Below are 15,657 nucleotides of genomic sequence, written 5' to 3' on the forward strand. Positions count from 1 at the left end.
CTGGGGCATACTCTCAATTGTCTACTGGATTTGGCTGAGCTGGTCGGGCAAGCGCCCGGTTTGACGTTCCTGTCAGAGCTTGAGAGCAGAATCCCCTCATGTCAATAATTTCAGGCCATGAGCACCTATTGCTGTTCAGCAAGGGAATATCTCAGGTTTTCCTTATGTAATCTTAGGCTCCCAAATGCCTTAGTCCCTTCAGAGAGGAGGTGCTGAGCATTGCTTCCCACTCACCTCTCCTTTTGGCTGCTTGGGAGCAAGGGATCACCAGCACAGGCTGTAGCACGGTGGCACCAGCTTCACATCGCGCCCATGCAAAGCGGAGAGGCGCTGCTCTGGCTGCACGCTGCAGCTCAGAAACGCCTGCGATTGTACCCTGACAGCTTTCCCCGACCGCCTGTGTAGTGGCTACTTATGAAGGCTGTCTTGGGCAGAATGGACTGTGCAATAGCCTATTTCAGATGTTCTTCAAGCTCTGTAAAACCAAAGGTCTGCACACACATCTGGTGCAACATCTGCTTGCAGGAAAACGCATCTAGCATCAAGAATGCCATTTTTTTGTTTTTAAAACTCATTTAGTTGGCTAGCCTGGCTCAAATAAAGCATGAACAAAGATACTTTATGAGGTGGCTTACGTATTTTGGACATTAACCGGTGTTTCCAAGGCTGAAGGAGAAGGTCACAATAAACCCCATACATGTTTGTGATGGCTTTCAAGTATCTGTTAATCAGAATGAGACTGTCATCCTTCCTCAGGGGTCTGCTTCACTAAAGCACTTGGCCCTGTACCACAGGTTATTTGACCTGCTTACATCAATTATTTTGATGTTAAGTTCTTCGTGCTTGTCAGGTGTGGTTTTAAGCCTTCACCCTCAGAAAGTGAAACCTCCTTGTTTCTGCAGCCACCATCCACTTGAAAAGTTGAAGAAAGGCCTCTGTCAGTGTGTATTCACATCTCCCTACCCCAGAACCTCTGCTTTAACACTGCAACAGCTTAAACTCTGCAGAGCTATACAATCCTTTTTTCTACGTACCACATCCTCAAATGATGGTATAAGCCCCAGAAAAAAATAGTAACTGAAAGAAAAAAGAAAGACAGCTTAAAAAAACCCCAAGATCTTAAGTTCTGACATTGCTTTGAGTAGTTATATCATCAGAAGAATATTCAAACTTGCACAAACAACTATGTCTTGTGTTACTTTAGATTCATCCTAGAATAAATGAAATCAGGTCTTTTTCGGAAGACCTATATGACACTGTGTGTGATCTTTTAAATATCAAGATAATTGAAATTTTGCGAGGTTGGCGGTACTCACTAGACCTCACCAGGCTAACTGCCTCTAAGAGTAAACTCTGAGGTTTTGGCATCACTAATGTCCAACAATAGGCCTGGTTCAGCCTCTAACTTACAGTGCACTTCAATTTTCAGCAGCCCAGTGAGTGGTGTACCTGACTGCACTTCCCTCTCCTCCTTCTTCTTGTGCTCCTACAAGATACTGTCATGATGGTTCCTGATATCAGCTGAGTTTGAGACGGAACAGACCCAGGAGCTGTGAATGTTGTCTTAGGATGCTCTGGACTCCCAGCACTGCCAAGGACCCTTCCAAAAGTGCATGCCTGAGCCCCTGGGCCTCTGTCACAGGTTACTTAACATCATCCTTCCCAATAAATCTTACCTGGATCCAAACCTCTTTGATCATTAGTGGTCTGTTTAGATTATTTACAAATATAATAATTTTGTAGATTCAAAATTGTATAGGAAAACATTTTTTGAAACTGTCTTATTTCAAAAGGAATTATTTTCATGCCGTGGAGAGGACAACAGATGTGAAGATGTTGTTGTCAGCAGGAGCAGGGAGAAGATGGGAGCAGGAGCACGGAGGTGATCATGCCCCTGTACTCAGCTTTGGTGAGGCCGCACCTTGAGTACTGTGTCCAGTTTTGGGCCCCTGACTACAAGAGGGACACAAAGGTGCTGGAGATGGTACAGAGATGGGCTACCAAGCTGCTAAAGGACTTGGAACAAAAGTCTTATGAGGAAAGGCTGAGGGATCTGGTGTTGTTTATCCTAAAGAATAGGAGATTGAGGAGAGACCTCATCGCTCTCTACAACTACCTGAAGGGAGGCTGTAGAGAGGCAGAGGTTGGTCTGTTCTCCCTAGTGGAGAGTGATAGAACGAGGTGAAATGAGTTTAAATTGTGCCAGGGGAGGTTCAGGTTAGATATGAGGAAGAATTTCTTTACTGAAAGAGTTGTCAGCCATTGGAACAGGCTGCCCAGGGAGGTGGTTGAGTCACCATCCCTGGAGGTGTTTAAGAGACAGGTGGATGATGCATTGGAGGGGGTCGTTTAGTATGTTGACAGGGCTGAGACAAAGGCTGGACTCGATGATCTTCTAGGTCTCTTCCAGCTGATACAATTCTATGATTCTATGCACCAGATGGGTAATGCTTGGTAAAGTTTATTCAAATAAGATGGTTGATAAGGTGAGCAGGCAAACAATTTACTGGTAAGTACAAATTTGATTTGTCTGTTGCTTCAAAATACTCTGTGTTAATTTGATTATAGTAGATTCCTAAATTACCATCTTCCCTCAGTAACTGCTCATTGTCTCACATCTCTCGTTTTGATAGATGACTTTTCCTTTAACTATAACGTAGTTGATCAATGCTTCATGTCCCCCAAACTGGTAAATCAAGTGCTCCCACCTAAAAAGACAACAAGATGTTTAAAAATATCCAGATTTGCATAAAAGCAGGTTGCACACCTGGCAGTTATAAAAGATTTGTTTGAACCATGGGAAAACACTATGCCATGTCTACACGTTGATCTCTTGCTGCATGAATAAAGTGAGTTAATGTACAAATCAGTAGAGAATTCCTTCTACAAAATAAGCAGGTATTGTCTTTAGATAATTTGTAATTAGGCATAGATTATTTGTAATACTAGCCCCAAAAGTCTTAGGCTTTATTCTCCACTGGAGTGATTAAGGAGAATGAAAGCGGGTCTGAAATGCCAGCACTGTCCCTTTTTTCAGATTAAAATAACTTCTAAAGCACAAGGAATTCACTAACCTCTTGTCTATCCAAACATAGTAAAAAAAAAAAAGTCCTTTATATTTCAAATGACAATGGGAGAACCAACCTTGATGAATTTATGATAACAAAATCCCCCTGCTTGCCAGTCTCTATGGAGCCATGCGTGTCTGACTTTCCCAGAGCATAAGCAGCATTAATGGTGGCAGCTGCAAGGGCTTCATTCATTGACATCTTCATGTTCACACAGGCCAGATGCATCACCATAGGCTAGAAGGAAAGTTACGTGAAAAATGAGAGTCATCAGTAACACAAATAAAGCTGTTCATGCCTCAAATCCCTAACCACTCTCCTCCCTCTTTGTGCAATAGAAGGAGTTGTCCTGCATAATGTAAACCTTGCCAACTCCAAAATGAGAACTCTAAAAATCAAGAAATTTGAGTCTTTTGTATAACCCTCTCAGTGTGTGTGAAGAATTGAACCTCTTCTGGCTTCACAAATTTCTGGGGAAAACTACTCACACATAAATCACAGAATCACAGAATCATCCAGGTTGGAAAAGACCCTTGGGATCATCGTGTCCAACCATTAACCCTACTCGCAAGTTCACCCCTAGACCATATCACTCAACACCACATCCAAGCGATGCTTAAAAACATCCAGGGATGGCGACTCAACCACCTCCCTGGGCAGCCTGTTCCAATATCCCACAACTCTTTCTGTGAAGAACTTCTTCCTAGTGTCTAATCTAAACCTACCTTGTTTCAGCTTGAAGCCATTCCCGCTAGTTCGGTCACTAATTACCCGAGAAAATAGACCAGCACCAGCCTCTCTACAATGTCCTTTCAGGTAGTTGTAGAGAGTGATGAGGTCTCCCCTCAGCCTCCGCTTCCTCAAACTAAACAGACCCAACTCCTTCAAATGGTCCTCGTACGATCTATTCTCCAGCCCCTTGACCAGCTTCATTGCCCTCCTCTGCACCCGCTCCAGCACCTCGACATCTCTCTTGTACTGAGGTGCCCAGAACTGGACACAGTACTCGAGTTGAGGTCTCACCAGTGCTGTGTACAGGGGGGACAATAACCTCCCTACTCCTGCTGGTCACACTAAATAAGCACAAGCAGTTGTATAAACAGCACACAGAGCTCTCTTTGCAGATATGAAGACTATTTTAAGTGTGCAAGATCTATACACAAGTTGTACTACTAAGAGATGTCATCATTTTGTGGTGTCATAAATATTAGGAATATCTTACCATTGATAAACAGTATGCATTGGGATTAAAGTCACTGCCCAGAGCAACTATAACTCCTTCTTCTAACATTTTTCTGGCTCGGGGTTGCTTCAGTCTAGTGAGAAAAAGACATTTGTCAGTACAATTTGCTTAGTTACTACATGGTGATTACATGATCACCATGATGATTTGCTTAGTTATTATATATACTTGTCATCACTTGGTTTGGCTACATTTACACATTCAGTTACACTAATCCTTTTGGAGATGAAAGCCCAAATTCTCTTCTTGGCTCCCTACCTATCACCCAATGGACAGCATAAACGGGAAGTGTGATCCACTGCTTTTGCAGTAACAGTGTGTGGCAGCAGCCAATATCAACCATCAGGCTGCAGACCACCGAAATTCTGGTATTTATCCAGACCTCAGCCACTTAAGGATTTACAATGTGGTGGAAAAAAAAAAAAGTAATTTTCCTTACAGCTTCAAAGTCAGGCTCCAAAACATGAGCTGTGGCACAAGCAATGCAATAGTCCCTTCCCAATTCTGCTGGCAATTTGTAATAGTAAGTTGAGGCTGAGAACTTAAGTTGTACATATTAGAGAATTTTCTCACTTAGCAATGTTAATGCAAAAGATGTCTCCAGTAATTTCAGTATCTGGTATAGTCATTTCAAAATCGTTTCACCACAGGTGTGTAGGTGTTTGCATGGGTGGGCACTAGGAAAAAGACTTTGGAAGAAGTTCTAGCCATAGCTGCTGTAAAGCCAATGGTGTCAAATATCATGTCCAAAACCAGACCAACATAACAATAAAAATGAAATGTAGGTGCAACTGCTGCTCAAAAAGTAGTAATAAAAGCACTGCAGTTAACAGAACAGTAAATGAGATCTCAAATGAAGCGCTTACATTTGGCATAAGACAATCCTCTCCTGTAAAAGCCTCTTATCAGATTTATGAGAAAATACCACCTGTTCACACCCAAGAGTGCTAACCATGTTTAAAAAGATTTGTCTGAAGAGCCATGCCTCGTCCCCACATGTCCTTCCAGCCTCTGCATCCCCTCCTGTGCTCTGCTGCCAGACTGCTTAGGAGCACTGCAGGCAACGGGTAGCAAAGGCCAATGTGAGAGCATGCTTACCATTAAGCAGCTCTCCAGCTGCACTCTCCAGCCCTGCTCTGGTCACTGGGTGAAGGCCTGGCGGCTACTTTTATTCCTAAATACAGGAGGTAGTGTAGGGGCAGGACCTCCCGAGGTCTGAGCTCTCGTAAGTGGTTCTGAAGGAGCTGAGGGAGGCCAACAATGGATGCACCACATCATCTCTAACAACTTCTTCTGAAACATTGCATATTTCAGCCCTCTAATTTTAAGCAGTATCTCATTCATGGCTTCTTCATTTTTAGAGTATATTAGACTGGGAGGCATGTGTTCAGTGAACAGTGCACCAGACACTGCAATAAATGAGGCATCATTTCCTACAGCTCATTATTATCCCCACCTTGGGCTTATCCTGATGTTATGAACTTTCCACAGCATGGAATCTTTGGAGAAACACGTGAGTTATGGCCACAGCCTTTTCCACAGGCAGCTGCCTCTCTGCTGCCTCCTTTAGCTCCCTGCCTGGGCTCAGTTTGCCAGACAACATGTCCTCGCTGAGATCTGTATTCTGGCGGAGCACGTAGTTGCAATCAGCCAGTGATTCAAAAGCGCTGGTGCAGGACACGAACAGCCACCCACAAACAGAAACACAAGCATGGACACAGAAACGAGAGCAGGTGGCAGTGGCACAAGCTTTGATGCCTCGGAACGCGGGCTGTTGAAAATAAACCAAAATCAACTCAAAGATTTTCCCTTCACAGAAGGGAAGGTATTATTGGGTCATGGTCCTCATCATCTAGTTCACTAATTTTTGCCATTAAGGGTAAGCAGGTGATCCACCTATGCTTATCTGGAATCTCTGCATGTGGAAAATAGCGTTCTTAAGGCAATTCTGCTCAGTGTTGCCTGGGTAAAATCAGATGAGATTTTTAAAATGCTGCTGGCAGTCTTTCAGTTCTTTCGATAACCAAAAGATCCATTTCCCAGCAAAACCTTCTGCAAGAAAGCAAATACATATATTGCAGATATAATTTGCATGAAAAGAAGTCAATTCAGTTTTCAAAGTCTAAATGGATTAAAGAAAACCAGTCCAGTTTTCTTCTTAAGCGAATGCCTGATTATCACCTTAGCCTGTCATAAGGGTTAAATTCCAGTACTGACTGAACCACTCCAAACCTATGGTGAGACTTCTCAGAAGCAGGGAATTGCCTCATTTTTTTGAGGATCTCCACCAGAAACAAGACTTAAGGAGGCTCATTCAGTTCTTCGTAATTGTCTTCACTGCTCTAGCCTGATTCTTACGGCGTAAGATACAACCTTATAGAATCATAGAATCATTGAATGTCAGGGGTTGGAAGGGACCAACCTCCCTGCCAGAGCAGGATCCCCTAGGGCAGCCACACAGGAATGCATCCAGGATAGTGTTGAAAGTCTCCCGAGAAGGAGACTCCACAACCTCTCTGGGCAGCCTGTGCCAGTGCTCTGTCACCCTCACAGTAAGGAAGTTTCTCCTCCTGTTGAAGTGGAACTTCCCATGTTCTAACTTAAACCCATTATTTCTCGTTCTAATGCTGGGCACCACTGAGAAGAGATTTTCCCCTTCCTCTTGACACCCACCTCTCAGATGTTTATATACATTAAAAAGATCCCCTCTCAGCCATCTCCTTTCAAGACTAAACAGCCCCAGTTCTCTCAGTCTCTCTTCACAGGAGAGATGTTCCAGTCCCTTAATCATCCTTGTAGCTCTCCCTTGGACTCTCTCCAGTAGGTCCCTGTCTCTCTTGAATTGGGGAGCCCAAAACTGGACACAGTATTTCAGGTGTGGTCTCACCAAGGCAGAGTAAAGGGGGAGAAGAACCTCCCTAGACCTGCTGGACGCAATTTTCGTAATGCACCCCGGGATACCATTGGCCCTCTTGGCCAGAAGGGCACGTTGCTGTCCCATGGACAACTTACTGCCCACTAGGACTCCAAGGTCTATGTTTTCACATTAAAAGACCCTAAAACCATGAACATGGTTTTACTGTTACAACAGTATTTCTCCAGTCTAGTGGCCTTACCTTAGCATGTAGGCAGTTGTAGGTAAAAGGACAGCGGCGCACTTAGCTCTTGCCATTGCCCTGATACCTTCATCACTAACTTCTTCCAGGTGGCTGACAGCCCGCGCTCCTAGTTCAGCTCCAAGCTAAAGCAAACATTCAAGAAAATTACTCACCATTCTCAATGAATTCAGGAAAGTAATGTTTTCAAATGACTGGAGGAGACAATTCGCTAAATGTGTTATTTATATGATGGAAAGAGCAAACGGAACACAGAGACAAAATATTTGCTCATTTACTGGAGGAAAAGTTGATCACCTGGTCAAAAGGTATTAACCATCCACTCTGTGGAAGCATACCTTCAGTAGTGTTTTTAAGAGACTCACATGCAAACTATGGGACAGCTATGGCCAAAACCATTACCAACTCCTGCTTGCAAAGTATCCAGCAGAAAATGGTTGACAAAACCAACAGTGGCCGCAGAATTAGCAGTGCAACTGCTGCCTTCAATGGCAAAGCACCATAAAAGGCTTTTACATTCAATCAAATATTTCGCTTTGGTTTTGTGGGGTTTTTAATACAGCACAGAAAAACTTGAGCAGACCACACAGGAAGGAAGCAATGATTAAATGATGGTGAAACGTGGTCTCAGATTGACTCTCTTTATCAAGATATTTGGGAAACTATTCTTGCTCCTGCTCACTTATAAAGTGAGAGTGCTCACTATACATCTGACCTATTTGCTGCTAGCAGTGCATTTAAGGAAAAAAGAAACCATGGTTTTGTCATTCCTGGATTTACGGATATCCACCCTCCTCATCTGTATCCCATATGGAAGATAAGCAAAGTCAATGTTTGATTAGGCAGAGCATGTTAGTCCCAGAGGTCAAGGCTTCCTCCCATGTCCTTAACTCCAAAGCTGCACAAGGGCTGCACTTTGTATCATCTGATAGAAACAGATGTCTATGAATGGTCTGTTTTGAAAAGTCTCAGAAATGAAAGCCTCAGTTTCGAAAACTACAATTCTTTCAAAGACTCAGCTCTTGCAAGGGCAAAAATGACTTAACTGAATGTTAAGAAACACGTACCTCAGCGGATTTCATCGGATGGAGTTCATCACCGTGGAAGTTAATCTGTAACCCTATATTTTTTCCAGCTTCAAGAATCCTCCTAGTAGACTCCAGATCAAAGACTCCCTTCTCACAGAACACATCTATATTGTTAACATGTATTTCACCACTTAGTTTGAGTTCTTTCAGTTTAGGGAGATGGTTATTGATAATGTCATCTGTGGCTTCAGTAGCAGTTTTCCCTCTAATGAAAAGAAAATGTTATGGAGCCATAAGAATAATGTCCTTGAAGTCTGGCAAGCATTCAAATTATACATGCAATTATGAGATTATTTAGAAGGTGATGCAAATACAAATCACTCAAAACCCCTTCAGATAAAAAAAATAAAACAACTGTAATTCCTATATTCTCAAATGTGAGCTACTTTCCATCTGAAGAATATTAGATTGTATTACTATATAGTTTTAACCAAGATATGGGATATTTTAAAATGAATCCTTCTGCTTTCCTGCTCATATATTCTGTCCTCCTTATACTATATCCTAAACCACAACTATTTAAAATATGTAAATTATTATTTAAATATGTTAAATTGTATTTCTGCAATATTTTCACGTAAGTATCAAAGCTCAAAGGAAATGTGCAGCATAAGTCATTATTTTACATTTGCCTCTCCTCCTTTTATATCTAGTGATAGCTAGATAACTACTTCTAAATCAGAGGGGCCTCCTGAGGTTTGATTTGCCAAAGTCAGAATCATTTCTGAACCTCCTCTTACACAAAGATAACCCAGGAGAGATCAGTAAACACCTTTGAAAGAGCAAGCAATCCAAAACCACACAGCTGAGTCTGTATTTTGCAATTTTAAGATCTGAAGACAAGTGACGTAGCGCGGCTAAATGTCTGTGACATGTCAATCCTCATTTCAGGGACTGTAAAGGATGCAGAGACCGGCATTGTACAAGTGCCATGTGTGGGCAAGCTGGGAGTTTTACAGTGGCAGTAAACTCAAGAAGCCAAACTCCACTTGGATTTATAGATAAGCCTGTGCAGTTATAAAACAGAGCAGAACCCAGCTCATGGCCCATCTTCTGTTTGTCTCTCACTGAAACAGTCATTGGGCTTTCTTGGGCTTTTACTATGCCAAGCTTTTTCCGTTTCCTTCTTTTACTCAGCAGCCTTTGGAGGAATTTGGACTGAAAGATTAGGACCAGAGTCAAGACAAAACAGAGGGAAACCTAAGTCTTGGTCTCACTTTCTAGGGTACAAGAAGACAAACCTGCCATTGTTTTAATGCAAGAGACTTCTGCTCATTAAATCCCTTTGCAAATGTCTTCCTAAAGATGAAAAGGACTCAGTGAAGCCTTGGCAGTCCAAGAAAAAAACGCAGGCTCAGACAGCCCTAAAATAATGAATTTGATTGAAAATGATGACTAGAAGGATGATGGATCAGGGATTTTTTGCCTCCCTGCTGTGAGCTCTTTTAGTTCATTTCCTACAGAACCTGAGAAACTCCAAGTCTGAAAATTCTAAGGATGGAAATGGTTTTTAAAAGCAATGGATGAGAACATGGATCACTATAAATAGAGCAGCATCTGCCCAAAGCTAATTTCAGGTGAGATAAAAGAATAACCAGTACTGGCAAGTCTGGAGGTAGGCTCCTCTTAAGATTCCACACGTTGAAGCTTTATAAGGCATGCCAATATTGCAAGACTTAGAAACACGGAAGAGTTGACACTTTTATCAATTAAATGAACTTTCTGGTGATGCTTCTGCTGTAAGAGGCCAGACTTACAACAGTAAATTAAGCCAAGTTTAAGAAGCAACCAAGCAGACAAGAACTTAACAGAGCTTCTTGGCAGCAGCTCCCAGGTGTCTAAGTAGCATTTTAGGATGAGAGGAAATGGCCACAAGTTGTTCCACGGGAGGTTTAGATTGGATATTTGGAAAAATTTCTTTACTGAAAGAGTGCTGAAGCATTGTAACAGGCTGCCCAGGGTAGTGGTGGAGTCACCATCCCTGGAGACATTTAAAAGACCTGTGGATGTGGTGCTCAGAGACGTGAGTTAGTGGTCATGGTCATGTTGGGTTGATGATTGGACTTGATCTGACAGGTCTTTTCTAACCTTAATGATTCTATGATTTTCTGTGAGCTCGCATAACATTTCTCTCTTGTTGCACATTACATAGAACAAATATAAATTGCTTCATTGTTACCAGATCGGCAGTAACAAATTCGCACAATTATGATACTTCAAAAATCATCCTATTATTAGGCTTTTAATGGCTATCTCATCCAGAGTTGCTATTAAGTAGCTACAACAAAAAAGGGCATTACATATTAAGATCTACATAAATAAAAATAGTTAAATCAATCTTACTGTTTTGTTTGCATTATTTATGTGTATCTGAACTTCAGGGCAGTTTTGTGCAATATAATGATGAAAGAAAACTGGCATGAGCTTTAGTGACTTGGGAGATATCAGTTTAACAGCTTCTAGAATCCACAAGATCATCATCTTATTTGTGTAAATAAGAACAAAGAGCAATTCCTAGCCCCAAGCATGCAGGCAACATGTCCCCTCTGCTATCCTCCACTGTTACTGAAACTGCAGGAAATTCCATGTTTAAAACTGGAATTCAACAAAGCAGGATGCTTCCCTCAGCACATTCCTGTCCCAGATGTTCAGGAGCCAGCCTAAGGCTGAGGAGCACAGCTCTGAACAGCCTTGAGTCAGGGAAGAATGACAGAACTCCTCCTGATCAAAATAAAAACCCAAGGCAGAGATGAAGTTGGAAGGGTAGCAGAAAATTCAAGGAAAATATTCTAGAAGTGAAGATTTGAATGAAAAGAGAAGAGGATTTAAGAAGACCCAAACAGGAGAATACAGATAATTCAATATTCCTTTCAGGAAATTTCCTCAAATTCCCAACTACCTTTTCTCCTTGCTTAAAATACAATGTCCTCACTACCTACATTTTGTAATGCACACCAGTGGGGCTGAACTATGCAGAAAGTGAGACAGTACATCTCTCTCTCTAACACATAAGATTTGATATATTTGCAAAAGTACTGTTTTTCTTCATTAGTTTACAGAAATACTTCAAACACTTTCAGTGGGATAGTCTGTCTATTGGGATTTTGACTGAAATCATCCCAAAGCTTTTTAGGGGAAGAGGGAAGGAAGGGCTAAGAAATATATATAGTTTGGGGTAAAAGCTCAATTTTATTATACCATTATGTCCTCTACATTCTAGTAGAACTTCCTGAAAGAAATATTTGGTGCTTTCAGCAGATTTTAGTTACTTTATGCTTAACCATCTTCCAGTTACTGAAGATGATACAGGATTGCTTTTTAACAATTACATTAACAAAAGGTAATTTCCTACCCTGCTCCAAATACAGGATAATTAGATTGCAAATAAATGTATTCAGGTCAGGTTTTTTTGAATGTTGGAAGAGGCAGAGTTTTTTGGAGTATACTTTTGGGGGTTTTTTTAACTAACATCTCTTAAAGACTGCCACTGTATCCCCATGATGCTACATCTGCTTTCATCTTACACATCTTGTTTTGTGGCTTAGTTTGTCAAAATACCTGTTTCACATACACCCACCCAGCTAAAATTCCTCATAAGCTCTTTCATACAATGAAATCTATTAACCTGAAGGGAAAAAAATATCAAAGTGAGAAAGGCTGGCTTGTTATGCAACGGCTACTTGAGCCATCAAAATAGTCATTAGCACACTTACTTTAATCTACTCATACCTATAAAATGTATGCAATTCTTCATTGCAGGGAAGCATAATTAAGCTTTGTTTACTGAGGTTTGTTCTCTTAGCTGGTCAAAATAAAAGCTCATGGCAAAGACTAAGCTTGAAGGGTAGCAGCAAACCCAAGCGAAGAACTTTCTGTACAGGGAACACTGTAATCTGCATCATGTTCAGTATAAGCATCAGCTGGAGGCAGGGATTCTGTGCTAAGCTTATGTCAGCATTTACTAGTCATTAAAAGATGTTTCCCCATCTTCCTTCAAATTAAAATTTAGGAAAGCCTTCTGCAAATACTGGCTATTGTTTCAAACACATTATATTTTAGGAGGGTTGAGTAGAAAAAGACTTTCTGAAAACAACAGCCAATTTTCAACACAAAGTAGCAACAGAAGAGCAAGAAAAATCAAGTCATTACTTTGGCACAGAATGAGCTCCACAGTACGTTGAAGAAATGCCAATATCCATGGATTGCCTGGCACGTTCAATCACCCTGAGCATTTTAAGCTCTGTTTCTAAGTTTAAGCCGTATCCACTCTTGCACTCAATCAATGTAGATCCTGCCCTGCACATGCGTTCGAGTCGGTGTTTGAAAGTATTGAACAGCTCTTCCTCTGTGGCCTTCCGAGTGTGTTCCACAGTAAAATGTATTCCTCCTCCTGCCTGGTGGATCTCCATATAGGATGCACCTGCCAGCTTGGGAAAAAAAAAGAAAAAAGAAAAACAATCCCCCCCCCCAAACAATCAGCAGTTAAATGTGCATTTTGTAAACATAGGATTGTGGAAAGTGGTTTAAGGTCTCTTTGCAGTGAGAGAAAAGGAGGGGGGATAAAGAATCCCCATTAAGACAAAAAATATAATTTATGTTGAAAAAAAGAAAAAAAAATCAAGACTTAGGTAATAGAAGGCAGCACTCCTGGATTGCCTCAATTAATGCAAAAATATATCAAGGCTGGCTGCAAAGGCTGCAGTTACACCCCTCTCTCAGCCTATCAGTATACAAAGATCATCCCTCCCTCCCTCAGCTAAATTATCTGACAGAAATATATTTTTCTGCATGTGAAAAATGAGGCTCACTAGAAAGGAGAAATAATTGTGCACAAAAAAAAAAAAGGAAGAAAAATGCAGCTCTGTATGTCATTACCTTCATTGCAAACTCATGTACCCTGTCACCAGCCCACACTGGGTGTGTATGGGCATCCACCAGGCCTAAAGAAAATAAAGCAAACTTACACTCAGGTTATTTCACTGTGTAAGAGAAAAAGTTATGAACATGCAAGAAAACAAAATGGACAGCAGAATCTCCCCTATAAAGTCTCTACTGGTTGGAGAAAAAGAAAAATCCAACTAGCACAAAATCTAGGATTTTCTTCAAAGGCTATTAATTTCCTTCTGGTTCTGTTAGGTGTGACCCCTTATGCAAAATGTCACTAGGTGAATGCATCAGTTGCTGAGTTTTTCATGTTGTTTTAATGATATTTTCAAACTGTGGAAGAAATGATAAATGACAAGCTTTGAAAGAGTTCCTTAGACTTTTAGCCAGTGTTCTTTAAAAAAAGGCAAACTGCTTAGGCTAAGCTTAGTACGCTAGGACCTAGTGTAGCAGTAGTCCACTTACTCCAATGCAAGCTTTTTCTACAAGCTGTGAAACCAGTGCTACTGCATGCCTAAGGCCATTGCAAATGAACCAGGTCTAACACCACCTGTGAAGTTTAACATGCAAAAGACTTGGCCAAGTTTACTCTTTTATCAGGTGAGGTTGCAGAGTATGTGACTTAAAATTCTGTGCTGCACTTTTGCCTCCAGCCAGCTGCAAGCAGGACGGAGAGACTGAGGTTCACAGCTAAACAGCTGCTGGGTGGAAACAGTAAAAAAAATAGAGGCAATCTGAGTGGTGGGCCAGCTATGTTACTGTTGTGCTCTAGAACTGTCAGATAAACCAAGAGGAGGCAGAGTTCTAACAAGAAACCCAAAAAACCCCATCCTGAGAGCTGCAATTTTCTCCTTTCTGCATTCCCAACACAGAAGCCAAAATACCCTACCCCTCAAGACAGGATATTATCAAACCAGTACTGAATACAGAGGAGAAAGGGTGAAGGGATATTTAACACACATGGTCTCCGAGCACCTGTCACCATTCAGCATTATATTGTTACGAAAAAATACACCTACCTGGTAACACGCACTTGCCGGAGCAGTCAATTACTCTTTCAAATGTTGCTCCTGAAAACTGATTGCGAATAACATCTGCCTGGCCCACAGCTGTGATACAACCATCTCTGCAAACAACAGACAACGGAGAATGGAAACATGAGCCTCTTGAAGTGTCAAGTGCTCAGTGATAGAGCTCCTGGAGCAACAACTCTCTGAAAGCAGGGGCTGGGACCTTCACAGTACTGAAGACACACACAGGAGGCAGTTTGCTCATCTTACATATGCACAGAAAACGATGGAGTAATGCCATGCATTTCAAGTTGTTTGCCGTAACACCTGCCATGTGCTCTACTTAGATCCCTCAGGACAACACTTTGGTACTCTTTTGTTCTGATTTCTGCTAAACAACATTATTTTCTCCTGTGGATCAGCAAATATATATCACCCCTCTTCCCCTCAGGAAGAGGGCACTTTTCCCCCTCATGAAAATCTAACTGTCATCACCAGCCCCCACTGCTTGGACCTCAGTCATACCCTTGTGCCCTTGGAAGTCGCAGGGATAAATCTCTTTGGGACTGATCTTTGGTTCAACAGCAATTTTCTCCTGGTGGAGCTCAAGGATGGTACTGGGAACCCTACATTGCACTTGAGGGATCCCCTCCAGCTATTCTCCACCTTAGCTACATGAGAGAAGCTTCCCATGGCGCGTGTGGCACCTCTGTCCCTTAAGCCTTGTCTTTTCCCAGCTGTTTTCGAGCCACTGGAAGAGTAATCAGCAGTGATCATGGGCACCTCACTGAAGGTACCTCTACACTACACGGGTGAATTTTTAAGAAGCAAATAGCAGTTGGAGCATTTAGAAATGGGAGAGGTGTAATTATATTTGTTAATTATTACCTATAATTCAATAAATTCCACAAGTTTTTAATTAGATTGCAATGTCAGTTAACCTAGAAACAAACAGAGGCAGAAGAGGTAGCAGTAATGCTCAACACGAGGCTAGAAGGTACCTTTATGTGGCTGGAAGCACAAACACAGCACGATAAAGAAAGTTATGGAAAAGACTTTTAAGACCATTGAGTCCAACTGTTAACCTACGATGACAGGTCCACCACTAAACCATGTCCCTAAGCACCACATCCACACGTCTTAAATACCTCCAGGAATGGTGACACCACCGCTTCCCTTGGCAGCCTGTTGCAGTGCTTGATAATCCTTTTGGTGAAGAAATCTCCCTAACATGCAACCTAAACCTCC

At 41.7% G+C, this 15,657-nt stretch overlaps 1 protein-coding gene across 1 annotated transcript; it reads right to left on the reverse strand.

Annotated features, from left to right (window-relative positions):
- Positions 1–2,593: 2,593 nt before the first annotated feature.
- AMDHD1 (amidohydrolase domain containing 1) lies at positions 2,594–14,564 on the reverse strand (the record flags this gene model as incomplete). Its single annotated transcript, XM_009870802.1, has 8 exons — positions 2,594–2,708; positions 3,145–3,305; positions 4,291–4,384; positions 7,428–7,552; positions 8,495–8,720; positions 12,665–12,942; positions 13,391–13,455; positions 14,419–14,564. Coding segments are annotated over 8 exons (1,210 nt in total), but the record flags the coding sequence as incomplete, so codon positions are not given.
- Between the last annotated feature and the right edge of the window lie 1,093 nt (positions 14,565–15,657).

This window comes from Apaloderma vittatum, unplaced genomic scaffold, assembly GCF_000703405.1.
Source record: "Apaloderma vittatum isolate BGI_N311 unplaced genomic scaffold, ASM70340v1 scaffold5626, whole genome shotgun sequence".
NCBI lineage: Eukaryota > Metazoa > Chordata > Aves > Trogoniformes > Trogonidae > Apaloderma > Apaloderma vittatum.